At 31.6% G+C, this 18,377-nt stretch overlaps 3 protein-coding genes across 5 annotated transcripts; 2 read left to right on the forward strand and 1 right to left on the reverse strand.

Moving 5' to 3' along the window:
- LOC109355468 (7-methylxanthosine synthase 1-like) lies at positions 562-4,003 on the forward strand. Of its 2 annotated transcripts, none has more exons than XM_019598653.1 (4): positions 562-651; positions 2,427-2,831; positions 2,934-3,191; positions 3,458-4,003. In XM_019598653.1, the coding sequence occupies exons 1-4, from the start codon at positions 577-579 to the stop codon at positions 3,851-3,853; spliced, it is 1,134 nt and encodes a 377-aa protein (XP_019454198.1). In that variant the 5' UTR covers positions 562-576; the 3' UTR covers positions 3,854-4,003. The 2 variants fall into 2 exon arrangements, with proteins under 2 accessions (XP_019454198.1, XP_019454197.1); XM_019598652.1 differs by having other exon boundaries at positions 571-651; positions 2,412-2,831.
- LOC109355467 (bifunctional dihydrofolate reductase-thymidylate synthase-like) lies at positions 4,037-8,984 on the reverse strand. Its single transcript, XM_019598650.1, has 13 exons — positions 8,967-8,984; positions 8,750-8,771; positions 7,644-8,098; positions 7,152-7,551; positions 7,031-7,075; positions 6,842-6,907; positions 6,464-6,525; positions 6,304-6,378; positions 6,052-6,217; positions 5,827-5,950; positions 4,969-5,075; positions 4,689-4,850; positions 4,037-4,327 (listed from the first exon to the last, which is right to left on the reverse strand). The coding sequence occupies exons 3-12, from the start codon at positions 8,078-8,080 to the stop codon at positions 4,740-4,742; spliced, it is 1,593 nt and encodes a 530-aa protein (XP_019454195.1). The 5' UTR covers positions 8,081-8,098; positions 8,750-8,771; positions 8,967-8,984; the 3' UTR covers positions 4,037-4,327; positions 4,689-4,739.
- Positions 13,120-17,958, forward strand: LOC109355466 (phosphatidylinositol/phosphatidylcholine transfer protein SFH3-like). 2 transcript variants are annotated; one of them, XM_019598648.1, is made up of 15 exons: positions 13,120-13,196; positions 13,473-13,637; positions 13,820-14,078; positions 14,307-14,406; positions 14,489-14,755; positions 15,092-15,169; positions 15,265-15,366; positions 15,456-15,505; positions 15,866-15,965; positions 16,043-16,129; positions 16,256-16,309; positions 16,674-16,779; positions 16,896-17,245; positions 17,497-17,580; positions 17,693-17,958. In XM_019598648.1, exons 2-15 carry the CDS (start codon positions 13,589-13,591, stop codon positions 17,708-17,710), a joined length of 1,704 nt encoding a protein of 567 aa, XP_019454193.1. In that variant the 5' UTR covers positions 13,120-13,196; positions 13,473-13,588; the 3' UTR covers positions 17,711-17,958. The 2 variants fall into 2 exon arrangements, with proteins under 2 accessions (XP_019454193.1, XP_019454194.1); XM_019598649.1 differs by having other exon boundaries at positions 13,121-13,196; positions 16,902-17,245.

Here is an 18,377-nt window from a genome sequence, read left to right on the forward strand (position 1 = left end):
TATCATTTCAATTAAATGAGAAAAATTCACAATATTCATTTTATGCTTCCGCATTATTTTTGCAATAATTTATACATAGTCATTATATTATTTATCTTTTATTTGGATATAATAACAATGTAAAAAATCATATAATAGTATATATATCTATTTCTCTTAATATAACTAGATACCAAGACCGTGTCTGCTTTGATGATTAGGTCAATGAAATAACTTTTTATTATTACTTTAAATGAAGACATAAAGAATTGGCCACCAACATTTGACATAGTGTATTGAATTATTAGGGAAACGTGGAATTTGCTTGAACACGTGAAAGTTTATTGATATAGGTAATTTTAACACGTTTATACGTAAGAAATAATAAATAATGATATAATATTTTTATCGATATATATGAATATAGAAATAATAATTTTCATCTCCATTATCGGAGAGGATCCTTTCTCTTTCTCGATAAGCTTTTCTGATTCAACTAATTAATGACCATGTATGGAGATGAATAACGTGGCCTTACCGTCAAATAATAGTATAAAAAGATAATGTGTGTTTTGTTTTAATCAAGCAGACGCATGAATGGGAACAGAGCAAGTTTTCCACATGAATGGTGGAGAAGGAGATACAAGCTATGCAAACAACTCTTCGCATCAAGTATATGCTTTTTATCTTTTCCACTATACAATTTAATTACCTTCTTTATTTTATTTTGTAGTCTACAAAGGCTTGTTCTATTTTGTGATCAACTTTGCTCTTGCTCTTCCTTATTGTCATCTAACATCATCAATTAAGTAGGAGAAATATAACATTTAATAAAGTGGAATTGTAAGAGATAAAAAAGACAAAACATCTTTATAACATTCAATCTATCAAGTAGTTTGATATTGTTATTGGATGAATATGTCATAAAATTATCTATAATTCATCCAAATGTAAGAATGTTTAATCTATCTTAATCCATCCATTATAGCTAATAAATTTAAATGTATGGAATCCAATAAATAGTTGTAGTATGGATGAATAAATTGATCCATTATATCCACTGAATATCTATATCCAATCCATCCAAAAAACAATCATTCAAAATTTATATTTTTTGCTTTTCAATTTTGCTAAATATTTAAGAAAATTAAATTTAAGCAAATTCTTTCAATATGTACTTGTTAAGTTTACTACTCAAGTCTTTGAGTACCAATTAATTTAGAGAATATTTAAAAAAAAATTGAAAATAACTTATATATTTGTACATGTGTTTCTTATAATCATTTGTATTATTTTATACGATCAAAACAAGAATAAAAATAATAATAACAATTATAAAACATAATCACATTGCAAACACACAACTTTAAATTGTTACTTATATATAAATGTTTTTATTAAAAATAATTTAAAATAAGACAATAAAACATATCAAATGTCTAATATCCTTCTATCAACTTAACGTTAATTCATAATTATGGATTAACAAATATAACATCATTGCTTAAGAATATAACACCACAATTATGACAAAATATGTTTAGTTATTATATATATTTAAGAATTGTGAGTTTGGGTATTTGCGGTCTCGATATCCCATTACCCACATCCAGATCCATTCAATAAAGGGTTTCAAAATCTTCAATATTAACTACCCATTGATCCAAAAATACAGATCCAAACTCGACCCATTGTAGATATTACTGGCACGTACCCTCAAGTCTGGGTATCTATCATCATCATATTCATCTATGATTCTCACTCTCACTTTTAATATTTGAAATTGATATCAATGGTAAGACATATGGATGTAAAAAAGTAATTTTTTAAAAGTTCATAAAATCAATTTTTTTTATAAATTAAATCACTTTTTTAAAAAATGATTTTAAAAAGTGTTTTTAATGATTTTAAAAGTACTTTTTTAAAAAGTGATTTTAAAAAATGTTTTACTGAGATGAGATAGTAGTTTTTAAAATAATAATTTTTTCAATAGTGCTTTTAGTTCCAATAAAAATCAAATGAACTGAATATTTATCCGATCCATTTGAAAATGGTGTTATGGACAAAATTTGAAATTCATCAATTAAGTTTTAATATGGATGAATTATATAACTTAAAATATAATTTAAATGAATTTATATAAATTGATGGATAACTTTCTACCTATCCATTATCATCCAAACCATTCTATTTGTCATCTCAATGTTTTGTATTCCAAATATCTATTGTATCCTCCAAAATATGTGCTTCAAAACTTAAGGTATATCTAAGTTATTTAATATATAAAATTAATCAATATTTGAGATTTTTCAGTATTAAATTTTCATTTTAACATACTAAAATGTGTTTCCATGTGTTTAGGTGTCAATTTTAGTCTTTATTGTTAATGTTTTTGTACATGTTCTTTGTTCTTTGACACTGATGTGATTAAGTTTAATTTTAAGCAGAGAAATGGAGTATTAAAAGGGAAACCTATATTAGAAGAAATTATTAGGAAGGTCTATTGCACTATCAATCCAAAATGTTTGAAGGTGGCTGATCTAGGTTGTGCTTCAGGACCAAATGCACTTATGATGGTAAATGATATCATCAACATTGTTGAATCCACTAGCTTCAATTTTAATCGCAAGCCACCGAGTTTTCAATTTTATATGAATGATTTACCTTCAAATGATTTCAATACCATTTTTAAGTCACTGGCTCAGTTCTATGAAACATTAGAAGAAAAGAAGGGACCCAGATTTGGACCATGTTTCATAAATGCAACTCCAGGGACATTTTATAAGAGGCTCTTTCCTGATAATTCCATACACTTTTTCCATTCCACTTACAGTGTACATTGGCTTTCTCAGGTGAAATCTACACCAAACTCATATTATTGTATGAATGTTTTCTAGTTTCTGCTACTGATTGTCACTAAGTGATGTCAATTTTCTTACTAATTTTCCCAACAGCCTCCAGAGGAGTTGACTAATGGAGCAGAAGCATATAACATGGACAACATTTATCTGACAAGCACAAATCCTCCAGAAACGTACAAAGCATACCTTAGGCAATTCCAACATGACTTCAAACTTTTTCTGAAATCACGGTCAGAGGAACTGGTGCCTGGTGGTGCTATATTCCTCACATTTGTTGGAAGGAAAAACACTCCTGAAATAAGAACAGTCTTTGGACTCCTTGGCATGTCACTCAATGACATGGTCTTAGAGGTAAATAAATGTAATCAATCTACTTTTTATTTACCTAAAATTTTCACACCATAATATTTTAGTCCTCGAATATTTGTGCATTTGGATTTTAGAAGGTTGGGTTTGCTATCCCCAATTAAGTGATAATGTTGTCAATGCCGCCATTGTAATTGTTACTAGCTAATCTACCTACATGGGCAGTGGTAACGTTTACACAATTAACACTTCACAGGGACTAATAATTAATCAAACCATTTTGTATTTAACATGTTAATATGGGTATGCAGAATTTGATTGAAGGGGCAAAGTTGGAATTCTTTAATATGCCACTGTATAGCCCTACAGCAGAGGAAGCTAAAGCAGTTATTGAGGAAGAAGGATCATTCACTATTCAGAGACTGGAATCTATGATGCTGGGTTGGGATGCAAACATAAATGAGGATGAACTTGATGAAAATTCGAGATGCGAGTTCATAGCCAAAACCTTCCGAGCTATTACAGAAACCCTTTTGAAGGCTCGTTTTGGGGAAGACATCATGGATGAACTATACCTCAGGCTTAAAAATAAGCTTATCCAAATGCTGATGAAGGGTGAAAAATTGGAATCCCCTAACCTTGTGATTTCCCTAGTAAAGAAATCTTATAAGGATGCCAATGGAAATGGAGCAACACAAGTACTTTAGGTAGTTTACAGTGAGATTATAATAGGTTCAACACTTACTGGCTTTACTGCTATTATTGTATTAAAGAGCTCTTGAAAAACCTGTAGCAGGGCCCTATGAAGGATTATATGTTTGAAATTTACTGTGTGAGATTCCTTGCTGGCTTCATAATTTATACCCCAAATGAAACATGCTCAAATGATATAACAAAGCAACATCCAATAGTGATTGAGGAGAATCACAACGAAATAGTTAACGCAGACCTCTAATCTTAGACATCAAGTTGCCGATTCCTCATAAGTCAAAAGTATACCAGAGAGTCAAGAAATAAAATGCAGTTAATCTGAATCACCTTAGAGCCACAATACATGTTGAACTAAAGGATTCTCAGTAGCAATTACCAACATATGCTAAGCAAAGCTTTGAAGTATACCAAGTAGTGGTTCTTTTATTTGTCCACAAATTTAACATAAACCTCCTATAGTGTAGTTATGCCTGAAACAAAAAAAATACAGGCTTCAGTATGAAGGATTGATTACTGAAGAGAAAAGTGCATACTGACTGGGGATATATTCAAAAAATGGTACACTATGTAACCTATGCATTCTCATATTAATTAAATTTGCTCAAAGTGATGACTTCGGGTTTGAACCCGTGACATTATAATGTATTTTAAGAGTATGCTATATTGCTAGTTTATATAAATTATATATTTGACCTAAACAATTATGAACCTACTTTTCTGGTTTGTCATATTGCCCATCAGCCATCAACCAAATCACATAATATAAATCCCCTTTGCTTTATATATACATATCCCCTTTGCTTTATACACACACAAATATATATTACTTGCCTCATTTTGAAAGCATCAGTGTGAAGAAGGGACTGAAAATCTTATAGATCCCTAAACAGCCATCTTCATTTCTATTTTCTGGTGAGGATCATAGCCTATGAGCTTGAAATCAGCAGCCACAAAAGAATCTATATCCTTCTTTTTTGGATTTATCTTCAAAATCTGAAATAGGCAATCAACAAGGAAAAGACAATCAATAGCAGTGGTTAAAGGTAAAATATTAATGAACTTGTAGGTATCCACACTAAATCAAAAGAATTCCTTTAACAGTTAAACATACCGGAAAAGGCTTTGGAAGGTTTTGGAGCTGTTCCTGCAAAGGTCTAACATGATTGCTGTAAACATGTGCATCCCCAATAACATGGATAAAATCACCTGGAACAAGGTCTGACAAGGACAAAATAAGTGAGTTGATTGGTCCATATAAGTCGTAGTTCACGGTAAGATTATAAACCTACAGACATTTGAAGCGCCGACACACACCTTCAACAGTGACAAAATCCAATAAAATTAAAAAAAAACAAATCAATCAAATGGAGTGTATTATATAGCAGGATACCCCCTGAAAGGGTGGGAAAAGCATGTCCCTCTTGCAGGCAAATTTTTTACAGTTACTAGAAAATTATTGTATTTGTCAGTCTATCACCTAAATGTTAAGGGAAACCTGAGAAACCCGCATGCACATAAATAACTGAATCATACTCTATCAGTCTATCTCATGCCAATTTAAGAACAATAATAAATAAAGAACTTCAAAGTCTAAACAAACCGTCTAGCCCTTTACACACAAAAATCAGCCAGAGCATAAATTTTAAATCTTTGAGAATCACAGCCTACTTTTTTTTGGTCTAAACCACAGGTCCTCCACCCACTAGAGGCAATCTTGCTCAAGTCGAGTAGCACTGGTATGGGTGGCAAGCTCAGCCTGCCAAACATCTAAACAATTGCATTCCCAAGGAGTCGAATTTGAGACCTTCAGTAAAGCTAGAACAATCTTGTACTGATAAACTTACAACCATTTACCATCATATTAAATGACATAAATACCTAATAATTACACAAAACCTAAAGATGTAAGATGTTGTATACCACTTGATTACATATTTAAATGTATCAAAAGCTGGCATATGTTGCATACCACAAACATGAGCAATCATGCATGTCAGCAGCGCATAAGATGCAATGTTAAACGGCACACCCAGGCCCATGTCAGCAGATCGTTGATACATTTGGCAGGATAACTCCCCATTTGCTACATAGAACTGCAAAATAAAATAAGCTTAAATGAATTGAAAAAATTAAAAGTAAACAACTATCAGGGGTGAGACCTCTCTGAAAGAAAAACCCAGTTATAGCTGTGGACCTGAGCAAACATGTGACAAGGTGGAAGTGCCATCAATTTAAGATCAGCTGGATTCCACGATGAAATAACGATCCGTCGATCATCAGGATTGTGCTTTATCTTGTTGATAACATCTAAAAGTTGATCAACTCCTTGACCAGAGTAGTCATCATGCATGTCAGTATACCTATAAAACATAAGATGGGAAGTATAGAGTCATCCAAATGTCACAAAATGCAGTTCAATAGAGAGATAAAGACACAATTCACCTACCTAGCACCAAAGTGCCTCCACTGAAACCCATAAACAGGTCCTAAGTCACCCTCCTCTCTGTCTTTAAAGCCAACACTGCAATGTAAATTGTGAATCCAGTTAATAAATGCATCAAGAGAAAACTTAATTCAAACATAAATTAGTTCATAGTCAAGCTTGCCTATCAAGGTATTCTCTAGATGCATTGCCATCCCAGATATGAATGCCTTTTTCCTGCAGTACCTGTCAATATAACAAGTTTCCAGAATAAAATTCATCAAATGAAGATTCTAATGAACTGATAAGATATTCTTTTCTAACCAAGAAACACTTGACGCAAATAAGGTAGCTCAATTGAATTTTAGTGCGGAACCATTTAGCTTTACAGTATCAATACATAAACAAATCAACAAACAGATGCTGTCCATTCGATATCCTACACCATTAGAAGTAGATAAAAATAAATTTTCAGCACACAACATAACTTCAACTCTGGGAACTTAAGAAACGTGAGGATTCATATGTTCGCATGGAAAAGATGGCCAATATGTATTATTACCTTGGCACTCGTAGAGCCACTGATAAACCAGAGAAGCTCTTCAACAACCCCGCGCCAAAATACTTTCTAGGAACCAAATAAAGAAATCATGTCAACCTTTATATCAAAGCATAACGAACAAAATTATTCTGTACAATAGATTATGCACATCTTAATCCAAAATATATACATTAATACAATAATACATACCTTAGTTGTTAGAAGAGGAAAGCTTCTGCGCAGATTGAACCTCATCTGCAGAATTATAGAAGACAGCATCAGCATGAATAATGAATTTTAGCAACCCTCAAGAAACCAATCAAAATATTACCTGGCATCCAAACTTAGACAAGGTACCGGTTCCTGTTCTATCATCCTTAGTATTACCTTCAGAAATGATTTCTTGAACCAATCCAAGATATTTGTACTCCTCATGTCTATCAAAAATCATTTTAGGAAGAAAAGAAAATTTGTGGACCTCAAATTTCTTAGTGTTCGAATTATTATAAAAAATTGGATCACTATTCTGACTCAAGGACTCTATTGGACAACTCCTCACACGCACGTAGGTGTTGAAAGAATATCGGATGTTGTTTTCCACCAAAGGGAATGACGAGTACCATAGCTGAAATATAGAGGTATCAATTTGAGGCATAAAAGTGTCACACTCAATGCTTGCTTCAATTTCAGTAATGTGGGCAGCTTCACATCCAGGTGCATTAAGAGTCTCTCTGTACATGAAAATAAATAGTTATAACAAAGGAATAACAATATTTAAGGCAAGAAGCAGATAGAGAAAAAAAAATTGTTAAAAAATATATACCTCAAAATCTCACCACCTCCTGTAATAAATACTTTCTCAATTGACAGACAGTATGGAGAAGAAGCCAACAGTTCCAAAGCTGAGGACACACTTCCACAAATAACAACGTTCTCTGCTGTTGCAATATCAAAACTACCGGAGCGAGTCAGAACAACATTGAGGCGACCGGGAAGTGGTCTGTTCTCAGGAGGGATACCCTCCCATGATTTTCTGCCCATTACAACGGCATTCTTTTTCCCGGGGTCAGATGTTTTGGTCGTGATCTCGTCAAAAAATTTGGCATCAGTGGGTAATGTCCAGGGTAATTTTCCATCCTTAGAAATACCCATATCTCGAGTTGCAATCATTACTACCTGATAAGTTCTCTGCGGAATAGGCTGCGGGTTGACATTGCCATTACCATTGCCATTAGAGATTACAAAAGAATCACTGGCCATAACCAAACTCAGTAGAATCTGAACCCAACAAAGTAATAAATAAGAATACTATTAGATAAAATGGGTGCAGCATGTGAATAACAATGAGCAAAACTAGCACAGAATAGAAAATTATGCAGCCATTTAAGCAAAAAAAATGCAATTAAGACTAACATTTATCACTTCAAATATCACTACTTAGGAGCTGGAGCATCTGATTCTGTGGAACTAAGACTAACATTCTAAGGTATAGATAGCCATGTAAGCAATAAAGTGCTGACTATTCAAGATTAAGTTATAGAACTGAGCAAAATAGTGACCATGATTTGACTATGACAAATAATGCACTCTCATCCCCACTTTCCCCGTCTGCATAAAATAAACTTCCCTCACTCAATGACACTGAAATAATCCAAAGACAATGAAAAATCCCAAGACGCAAAAACGAAATTTCCTTAAACCCATTTACGCACATAGAATAAATTAAACATAAACATAAAACATCACAATAAAAACGATCACAAAGACGATAAAAAATATTGAAGTTAGTAATTAAATTAACCACATCCACAGTACAACCAAATTCATGATTCATCCAATATCTATGAACATCGTCTAGAACTACATAAAGTCATGAACAACACGTGCAACAGATCAAATAGAAGCGCGAGAATTTGAAAGAGTTCTGACCTAAAAATCTTCCACGGGTTTTCTACGCTTCAACAGTATCAAAATCAGAAACAGAAAAAAAAAAGATAATTAGGTGATGGAAGTGAGAGTGAGTTGAGAATGAAAAAACGGTTGGGTGAATGAAAATGCAGAGATTTGTGAAACTTTTTGAAGAGAAAATAATGAAATAAAAAAGGAAAGTAAAGGAAAAAAGGAAATAGATTAGAAAATCCAAAACCAGAGTTGACGTGAAGTCCCGCCAAGACCGTATAGAACTCTCTCTATACCATTTCGAGTTCTTCTTCTTTTCCACAAATGCCCCTCATTCAGTTTTTAACTTCAACCAAACTAATGGCTCATTTTTATTTTTATTTCTACTGGTGTGTAGAGGCACTTCGTGCCTGCCGGCAAATATTGTATGATATTACATATTCAATTTTTATATTTTTCATTTTTTTAATTAGAATGTATTTGTTGTGTTTGATGTACTTTATATTATATTTTTTTGTGTTTATGATAATGTTTAATTTAAGGTGAGATATGTGGTTAATTAATGTATTCGTGGTGGTTGCTTAGGATTATATAGTTTTTTGTAAAAATTAAATAATGTGAATGGCAAAATAGAAAATGAAAATTACACCATGAAAGAAGTTATTTCAAGTTTTGGCTTTATATATGGTATAGAAAGTATATAATATATAAACTTAAAGGAAAATATTGATTTAAGAAGATAAAAATCATTATATGATTATTAGATATTAGTATTGTGTGGAAGTTTTTATTAGTTATTAAGGAGGAGGTTAAAAAAAATAAAAATAGAATATTAAAATTATGTCATGCATGGTGGTTACCACTTGTTTTGGCTTTATTAATAGTATAGATATAGAAGTATAAATGTCTAGATTTAAAATATGCATGGTATAATAACAGCTATTCTTTATAAATACTTTGATAAGTAGTGACAATTTTTATTTAGGGTTTGTTAATAGTACTTGTAGGTAATAGATAAATATGAAGAAAAAATAGTCCATCATAATTACTTACAAAAAAATTAAGTTTAGATGATTTTGTATATTTTTTCATAATTAAAATAAATGAATAAAAATTTCAAAGAGTTTGATTACATTCATTTGCTAAAAAGCATCCTTTCGAAATATTTGTTAACAAAATATATTATATAAATGATAAATTAACATAATGTAATGAATAATCCTTAATTAATATCTTCAGAACTATGAGCAGGATAAAAGTAAATAAATGTAAAATTTAAAATTTGGTAAGGAGTTAAGCATTTTGGTTACAACCAGAAGATTGTAAGGATATTTTGGGGATTGCAACTACTTAGGAGAAAAAAGTTTGTAGGTATGGGCCCCGAAAGTATGGTTGTGCCTCAAGGGCGGGAAAATTTCGCAGTTGCCCATCAATATGGCACCATGTGTCCACCTTTGTATACATTATGTTGAGAAAAATAAATTAATTTTTTATGGTGACATCCAAAATAATTAGTTTATAATTAAATTTTAATTGTATTTAAGTTTCTAATATGTTGTTAATGTTTATTGTTTGTCTATACATAAATATGATTTCACAACTAATAAGGTATTAATCTAGTTATGTAAGACTCTGTTAGATCATTGAGATGACTAAAATGTCAATAGTTCGATTTTTGTGAACAACACTTGTTAAAAATGACAGTTACACATCCTAGAAAATATTAATTCAAAGGGTGAGTGATACTCTTGATAATATAAAAATAATATTATTTCAAACCAATTTTCCTTCTCTCCTTTTGAATCTTGTATATTCATATGGCACCTACATGTCCACTAGTTAGTCACTACTCATACACTTTAGGTAGATGAAATAAATGAAAATGATATGTCCCATTTCTTATCCAAATCAATAATATTTGTCACTCCAATTGAAAAAACATGCATCATCCTTATTACTAAATTACTGAAGCTTAATATCGAAAATTAGTAATGAACACTTTTAGATTAAACTGCTTAAATTGTCATGGTCAAATTCAGAGATTTGAGAGTTATGGCATTGCAGGGTTATTAACATGGGCAAGGAAAAGCAACAAAAACATCTTATTGTTGAGCAATATTCATTGATGTATGGAATAAGAAGAATAACCTTATAGAAAGACGGGGAAAAAATAACTAGAAAAAAGAAGTACCCTTACCTTTTGATGGCAATGAGTACGGTTGAAAATAAATTGAATTGAGTCGAACCAAAGCTTCACTTGGTTCAAGTTGATAGATTTGCTCGACTCGAAACTCAACTCAAGTTCGAAAAGATCTACATTTTCAACTTGAATTCGGCTTATTAAAGTTCGTGAATTGTTCGATTCGACTTGTTACCTCAAAATGATATGGTTCGTCAATAGTTCATAAATTGTTTAGTTCAACTCATCATTAGTTCGATTGTTCATTCTGAATGATGATTATTTGTTTAATATGTATATATATAAAATCAAGTATAAACTTAACGAGTCAAAATATACTTTACTCAGATTCAGTCTATTTATTTAATGAGCTTAATTTTCAGCTCAAACCTGACTCTATTGTTTTATGCATTAATTTTATCAAACTAAATAATAAGTCGAGTTTTTGATTCAATTCATTATAAGCTCTAACAACTACTGAGTGTGAGGTGATAAATGACCTAGCTAGTCTATCAATGATAAAATCACCCTACATAAACCCCTCTCGTATCACTTTCTAGGTCAATACTTAGTGTTGATGTTCCTAATTCCAAACCCAAATGCAAACTTGGTACACAAGGCTCTAATTTATAATGTTGATATTGACATGGTAATTTATAAGACTCGTAATCATGTCCTTAACAAGCTAAGTGTAATTGGTATTCTAATTTCATATGATGTTGTACATAACTTTTTTCAATGCATCTAGTAATCATCAAAATTGAAAGGGAGATCCAAGTTTTCATCAAGCAATCTACTATGATCTATTTCCAGCTTTACATATTCAAAATTTTCTTCTAGACAAGAAATTATATTCCATCTCATTTTTTGTTGTTATGTAATGAAAACAGTATATAGTTTAAAGATCTGACACTGTTTTCCTACCCCATCACTAGGGACGAAATCAAATTTTCCATAGTAAGTTCTGAATTGTTGCCAATGTCATGCAGTGAGGTACAACATTATGAATGATAGTTATCAATTATCATCTCATATGAATTGTGAAACTTTATTCACCCAAAAAATGTGATTCATTCCTCTACTGATAAAAAAGAGTTTAATATATATCAACGTGTAAATATTTATATATAATTGATGTATCATTCATCATTTATTTAGATTAATTTTAGAGAGATAATAATCATTAAAAATGAATGATAAATAATACAATAATAGTATAAAAAACTCTTACACTATCGTCTATACATATTTTTCTTACCATAAAATATCAAGGAAGAATAAATGATTATGAACAGTGGGGTTGGTGGCAGTCGAATCATATGTAACTTTCTGTGAAATGGAAATAAATCATAAAGCATCCTCGTGAAATGCAAACAAATTATACAATATCATCCCAATTAAGAACATGCATGGATACTGCATTGATGTTTTTTCAATTCAAAGTTGTTATTATTATTTCTTAAACATATGATTTGAAAGAAAATTTAAAGAAGAAGATGTGAGTGATCATAGCGTAATCTTTTAGGATTTTGAAATCAAGCAAGCTGATTAATTAGTGTATATTTTTTCTAATTTAAGATAATTCTTAACAAAAATATTGGGTGAATATGTATGCATGTAAAATCCAAATTCAAGTCAACTGTAATGATCATTTGTTGAGATCATATTTGTTGTTCCACTTTTTGTATCATTCCATATATCATAATTAGTTGACAATAATTATTTAAATTATAATTAGAATTATTAAATATTTTTCTAACACACATAAATGAGACATTAGATGTGAACCTCTACTCTTACCCCTAAAAAGGAATAATATTTTATTGCCGAATATAAAACACTCAAAAAAAAATTTACTTGTATATTTTTCCTCCTCTTCAAATTTCAAATGCAACAAGAATCCTCACAATCAAGATTATGCAAACAAGACTGCGTGTGTCAATGTAGGAAAGTGTCCATATATTTAAAGTAAATATTGATAATAAATTAAGGGTAGATATCATTGCTGATATAAATATCAATTACAACTTTAACTAAACTTATATTAAATGATTAAATTAGACCATCACCTAACAAATTATACAAAAACTTACTTTTAATCAGATTCAGTACTATATATCATAAAGATCCTGTCAATGTTAGTAAACAAAAAAAACAGCAAACTCTTAAAATGAATTGCCTCAATCTGTGTCTTCCTGTTTTGTCCCTCCTATAGTTTCTTCACTTTGTGAGATATATTCGGCTCATAAATTTGAGTTTTTCATATTTTTTTTGCAACCACCACATTCCTGTAACAAGGTATCATCATCTCCTAATAACATTATCTCTTTCTTATCCTTCTCCTATCATTATGAGTGATGAACTTTTTAAGCCACCATAGTAACATTTTATGAATATAAATAATATGTAGCTGCTTGAACTACACACTATCATTCAAATATATGATCAATTTGACAATATCTATTTTTTACATGCATGCTAAACATATATGATGAATAGGGTTGGTTTGTTTTCTTGATGAATAGGTTGTTTTTCCTCAGATTCTAACTTGTTTTTTTTATGAATAAAATGAAGGTGTAGGTGCACACGAGGTACAATTATGGACATTTGGTATATGTGACATGTTGATTCTCTTATGCCTTTTCGGCTCCCATTGATCATTTGAATAAGCTTAGGGGATTCAATTAATCATGTGTGACACTATGTCAGGACATGCCACAAATATTCGACCTGTTAAAGGTGGTAACTCATGTTGTTGAATTCTGATCAAAATCCTTTTGCAGTTCTTGATCATATATATATTTTTATGCATGTGCTGTGAAATCTTTATTAATGCAATGTGTTTATGTTTGTATTAGAGATTAAAATGTGACATAGCATGCTATAATTTTTTTTCCTTTCTTCTCATTCTGCAAAAATAGGTCCAGAAATTATTGAATATATAGAGGATGAAAAGAAAACAAACCGTGGGCCTTTAAAGAAGGTAGCAGTAAGTGCATCTTCTATGTTCAAGAGATCCTTCACAAAGAAGGGTCGACGGCATAGCAGGGTTATGTCTATTACTGCTATTGAAGATGACCTTGACGCAGAAGAGTTGCAAGCTGTTGATTCTTTTCGCCAAGCTCTCATCTTAGATGAGCTCTTACCATCAAAACATGATGATCATCATATGATGCTAAGGTAGCCCTTGTAACACTTTATTACTACCCAATTATTTATTTCCTAACTTATAGGTAACGGCGATTATTGAAGAAGTGTCGTTAAATATATGAAGTATGACGTTTAGTTTGTTTTAATAAGCGATGTTAAAGATAAGTGTTGTTAACCATCAATTATGGCATAGTTGTTGCATTATTTAATGTCTTAATTTCATAGTTCTAATTGCTCTTTGAATGTGTGAATATTCAGATTCTTGAGAGCAAGGAAGTTTGACATTGAGAAATCAAAACAAATGTGGGCAGATATGCTTCAGTGGAGGAGGGAGTTTGGTGCTGACACCATCATGGAGGTATTAAAAAAACTGTTCTTGTTTTTTCCTCTTTAACATTCAATTTATGTGGCTAATTGTAAATTATGTTTGGTTTGTTAAGGATTTTGAATTCAAAGAGATTGATGAAGTTCTAAAATACTATCCACAAGGGCATCATGGAGTTGATAAAGATGGATTACCTGTTTACATTGAAAAATTGGGTCAGGTTGATCCTCACAAGCTTATGCAAGTAACAACTATGGACCGTTATCTTAAGTATCATGTAAGAGAGTTTGAGAGAACCTTCAATGTTAAGTTACCTGCATGTTCAATCGCAGCAAAGAAGCACATTGATCAAAGCACAACTATCTTGGATGTGCAAGGAGTGGTATGTCTAACACCTCTCTCCAAATAAAACCAACATGAGAAAAGTACTATTACAACAAACACCTTGTTCAAGTGATAGTGACCCTAAATTTAAGGGGTTGCTTTCGGTTTTCAACGATATAATGTAAAAAGATTGTTTTTTTGTACTACTAATGATATCTTTTACCTTTAGGGTAAGAAACTAACTAATCTCTTCTGAGGTTCGTGGTTGGGGCTCACAACAAGTGTCGCTTACAGAAATCAAACATTTGACCTTTTAATAATCTGGGGATCTAGATCTTGTTGGTTATGTAAAAAGTTTCACATAATACAACTATTGACTAGCATTGTTTCTCAGGGTCTTAAAAGTATGAACAAAGCCGCAAGGGATCTTCTTCAGAGACTTCAGAAAATTGACGGTGACAACTATCCTGAGGTACTAGTTTAGCATTTGTTACTTGTCTTGGTTATCACTTATTCCCTATCTTTAATGTATTAAATTTAGCCTAATTGAATTTTCCCTTTTCACAGTCTTTGAACCGTATGTTTATCATCAATGCTGGTTCTGGATTTAGGCTGTTGTGGAACACTGTTAAGTCATTTCTTGATCCCAAGACCACCGCGAAAATCCATGTATGCATTCTCATTATACTTGTCAGTTTGAAGCTTTGTCAATTTCAGTTAAGTAAGAGCAATGAAGAGATTAATGATTTATTGAACAGGTTCTAGGTAACAAATACCAAAGCAAGTTGCTTGAAATCATTGATGCCAGGTTAATATTTTCTGGCTTTTATTACATTGAAGTATTGTATCTTATTCTCATCTCCATAGAAACTTAGGGTACTAAAAACATGTTGTGACATAGTTTAACTTGAGTAAAGGATTCTGACTCGTAAATTGATTTAAATCAACATGGTAGTAATCCACAATGTTTGCCACTGTCTTTTGTAATGGATTCTAACTTATCAATTGGCTTAAATATCTAACAATCAGTAATGATAGTCTACGTTTCTTGGCCATGAAAATTCATTCCACAAGTTGTGTGATGCACTTTATAGAACAACAAATATAATCCTCATTTGTTTCACTGAATAAGTAATAAACACTTTTTTATTTATTTCTTATTTACCAGTGAACTTCCAGAGTTCTTGGGTGGTACTTGTACTTGTGCAGATAAAGGTGGTTGTATGCTTTCTGACAAGGGACCATGGAATAATCCAGATATCTTAATGGTAGATTATTGAATAATTTTCATTTTATTTTACTTTGTATAATGAAAAAAATGAATTATTTTCTTTGGATGAATTAGATGGTTCAAAATGGTGAGGGAAAATGCAGGAGGAAAAACTTATCATCCATTGAGACAATCATTGAATATGAAACAACATATCATAAGGTAGTTAATTACCTACTTTTTTGCAATTCCAAGGACAAAGTTTTGTTCAGAAACTTTCTTCCCAGTATCTTTATTTGCCTGAAAGTTTGATAGCTTGATAATCTTTATTCTGCATATAATATTAAGGAGCACAAGGAAGCACGCCATGTGGAGCATCCTGAACCATGTTCTATTCCAGAAGTAAGTTTCCTTGGCTTAGCTTCAATCACTTGTTGCTCTATCCTATCTATTGCTTCTTCTAATAAACAGTTAAATGGAAACATAATACATTATCATGCATGTTTTCTACTCAATTTATCTAGTCATGGTAGTTAGTGTGTCCATAAACTTGAGCTTGTGTAGCTAGCAAGATTTATTAAGTAGTGAACTAGCACCATTTTGTCCAGTATTAGAGAGGGGAGTTTTTGTTTCGTTTTCAATAACAAAAGTATTATTTCAAATGTATCATAATATGGTATTTTTAATACGATCTGTATAATCATTTTGTCACTACTAAGAAAAACTAGATCAGACTTTATGCGTGTGGATTATTTATATGTTGCAGGTCAAAAAACAGTGTAATGCATATCAGTTCGTCCCAGTGAATGACAAGACAGTCAATACTGCTTTGTGTAAAGCAGTACAAAATCATCAACTTGAACCTTCTAAAGGTAATATAACCATTAATCGAAATTTTTTGCACACTAAAAAGTAAAAACCAATACATGCACGTTAATACGAGTATGAGGCCTTTGGAATTGTTGTTAATATCTAAGTTTTGCATAAGCTGCAGATTATTTCCCTGAGAGTCCATGCAAAGCTTCTGATGGGTTTAGCAACCCATTTGTTGGTTTAATCATGGCCATTATAACTGGGATTATAACCATGATGCGCTTGACAAAGGACATGCCTAAGAAAACCACAGGAGTAGTAAATTATGATGAGACTATGATGAAAGCAGCACCTACCATTTCCATTGATAATCACATGGATATGATAAAACGCATGGTTGAACTAGAAGAGAAGGTCAATGTCCTCAGCATGAGACCAGAAATGCCACCAGAAATGGAGGAACTACTGAATAATGCTCTCAGTAGAGTCACCACTCTCGAACAAGAGTTGGCTTCAGCCATAGAGGTATTAATGCTTGGTCCCTCTAAATATGATAACTTTTTTTGGTTTAGTTCATATTTAAATTCTATTGTTTTTGGTCCCTCATTTAACAAAAAAATAGTATACTTTTAATCCCTCACCAGGAACTAAAAGTAAAGCACACTATTTATTTCATGGTGCACAATTGAAGAACCATATGATAAGAGCATTCTTTTTGCATATGATAATAACAGCATCATATTTGTGATATTTTCTTGGCTACTTTGTTGCTTTAGGCACGTGATGATGCCCTTGCTAAGCAAGTAGAACTCCAAGCACACATTGAAAACAAGAAGAAGAATAAGAAAAAGAAGAAGCTGGTATATGTCATTTGAACTTTGACACTGATACATTTCTAGCCATACATAATTTCTATCCATATTTCTACTTCGTGTGTTTTCCCTTACACAAACTTTTGTTTTGTGATTGCAGTTCAGCTTCCATTGGTAAAGTGATTGGTGTATATTGATCCCTGACCTCAAATATTTAACATTAGTTACAATTTTAAAGTTGGTGGCTTTTCTCTATAATCAGCCCCATCAAATCAGATGCAATAGCATCCTGATTTTTATAATAAGTATTCTATTTATAAATATCTTCTTTATAATTCAGTGTACCATTCCTTTGCAACTGTGTATATATTAAATAAAAACTGGGAATGGTTTTGTTTAACAAAAATTATATCACCTTGCTTTAGAATTAATAGAGTAATAGTTCACTAAAACTTGCAGAAAGAATTTTTGAAAGTATCTGATTCATTCACATATGATATAGTTTTCATCTTACGTCTGTGTTTAAGGTGGTTATGTTCCCCTTAAATCCTTTCATTATTTGAAGACATTATTCACTGTTAATTTATTTCTCAACTGTGTCTTAAATGTATCCTAAGTAAAATCAGAATGTTGTTTTTTTTGTTACATTTTCTATTTAAAAGTTTTCTTTTATTTATGTGATAATATTTGATTGGTCTATAATACTATTTGAGACATCGGTTTATGACACCTGATCTCTTCCATAATCTGTTATGTGTTGATTGGTTGGATATAGAACGTGAGTGGACCACGAGAGATATGTGTAGGACCAATATTTTGCAACCACGTACTCATAGATGACACGT

The sequence above is a fragment of the Lupinus angustifolius genome, chromosome LG08, assembly GCF_001865875.1.
Source record: "Lupinus angustifolius cultivar Tanjil chromosome LG08, LupAngTanjil_v1.0, whole genome shotgun sequence".
Taxonomy (NCBI): Eukaryota; Viridiplantae; Streptophyta; class Magnoliopsida; order Fabales; family Fabaceae; genus Lupinus; species Lupinus angustifolius.

Excerpts from the sequence above, each read along its gene's own strand:
- LOC109355468 (XM_019598652.1), top strand. The coding sequence starts at position 577 with ATGGGAACAGAGCAAGTTTTCCACATGAATGGTGGAGAAGGAGATACA. Across the intron at positions 2,832-2,933 it reads GTGTACATTGGCTTTCTCAG|CCTCCAGAGGAGTTGACTAA; the intron begins GTGAAATCTACA and ends TTTTCCCAACAG. Across the intron at positions 3,192-3,457 it reads TCAATGACATGGTCTTAGAG|AATTTGATTGAAGGGGCAAA; the intron begins GTAAATAAATGT and ends ATGGGTATGCAG.
- LOC109355466 (XM_019598648.1), top strand. The coding sequence starts at position 13,589 with ATGTGTGACACTATGTCAGGACATGCCACAAATATTCGACCTGTTAAA. Across the intron at positions 14,079-14,306 it reads GATCATCATATGATGCTAAG|ATTCTTGAGAGCAAGGAAGT; the intron begins GTAGCCCTTGTA and ends GTGAATATTCAG. Across the intron at positions 15,506-15,865 it reads CTTGAAATCATTGATGCCAG|TGAACTTCCAGAGTTCTTGG; the intron begins GTTAATATTTTC and ends CTTATTTACCAG.
- LOC109355467 (XM_019598650.1), bottom strand. The coding sequence starts at position 8,080 with ATGGCCAGTGATTCTTTTGTAATCTCTAATGGCAATGGTAATGGCAAT. Across the intron at positions 7,076-7,151 it reads TGTCTAAGTTTGGATGCCAG|ATGAGGTTCAATCTGCGCAG; the intron begins GTAATATTTTGA and ends ATAATTCTGCAG. Across the intron at positions 6,379-6,463 it reads TCTAGAGAATACCTTGATAG|TGTTGGCTTTAAAGACAGAG; the intron begins GCAAGCTTGACT and ends TTTACATTGCAG.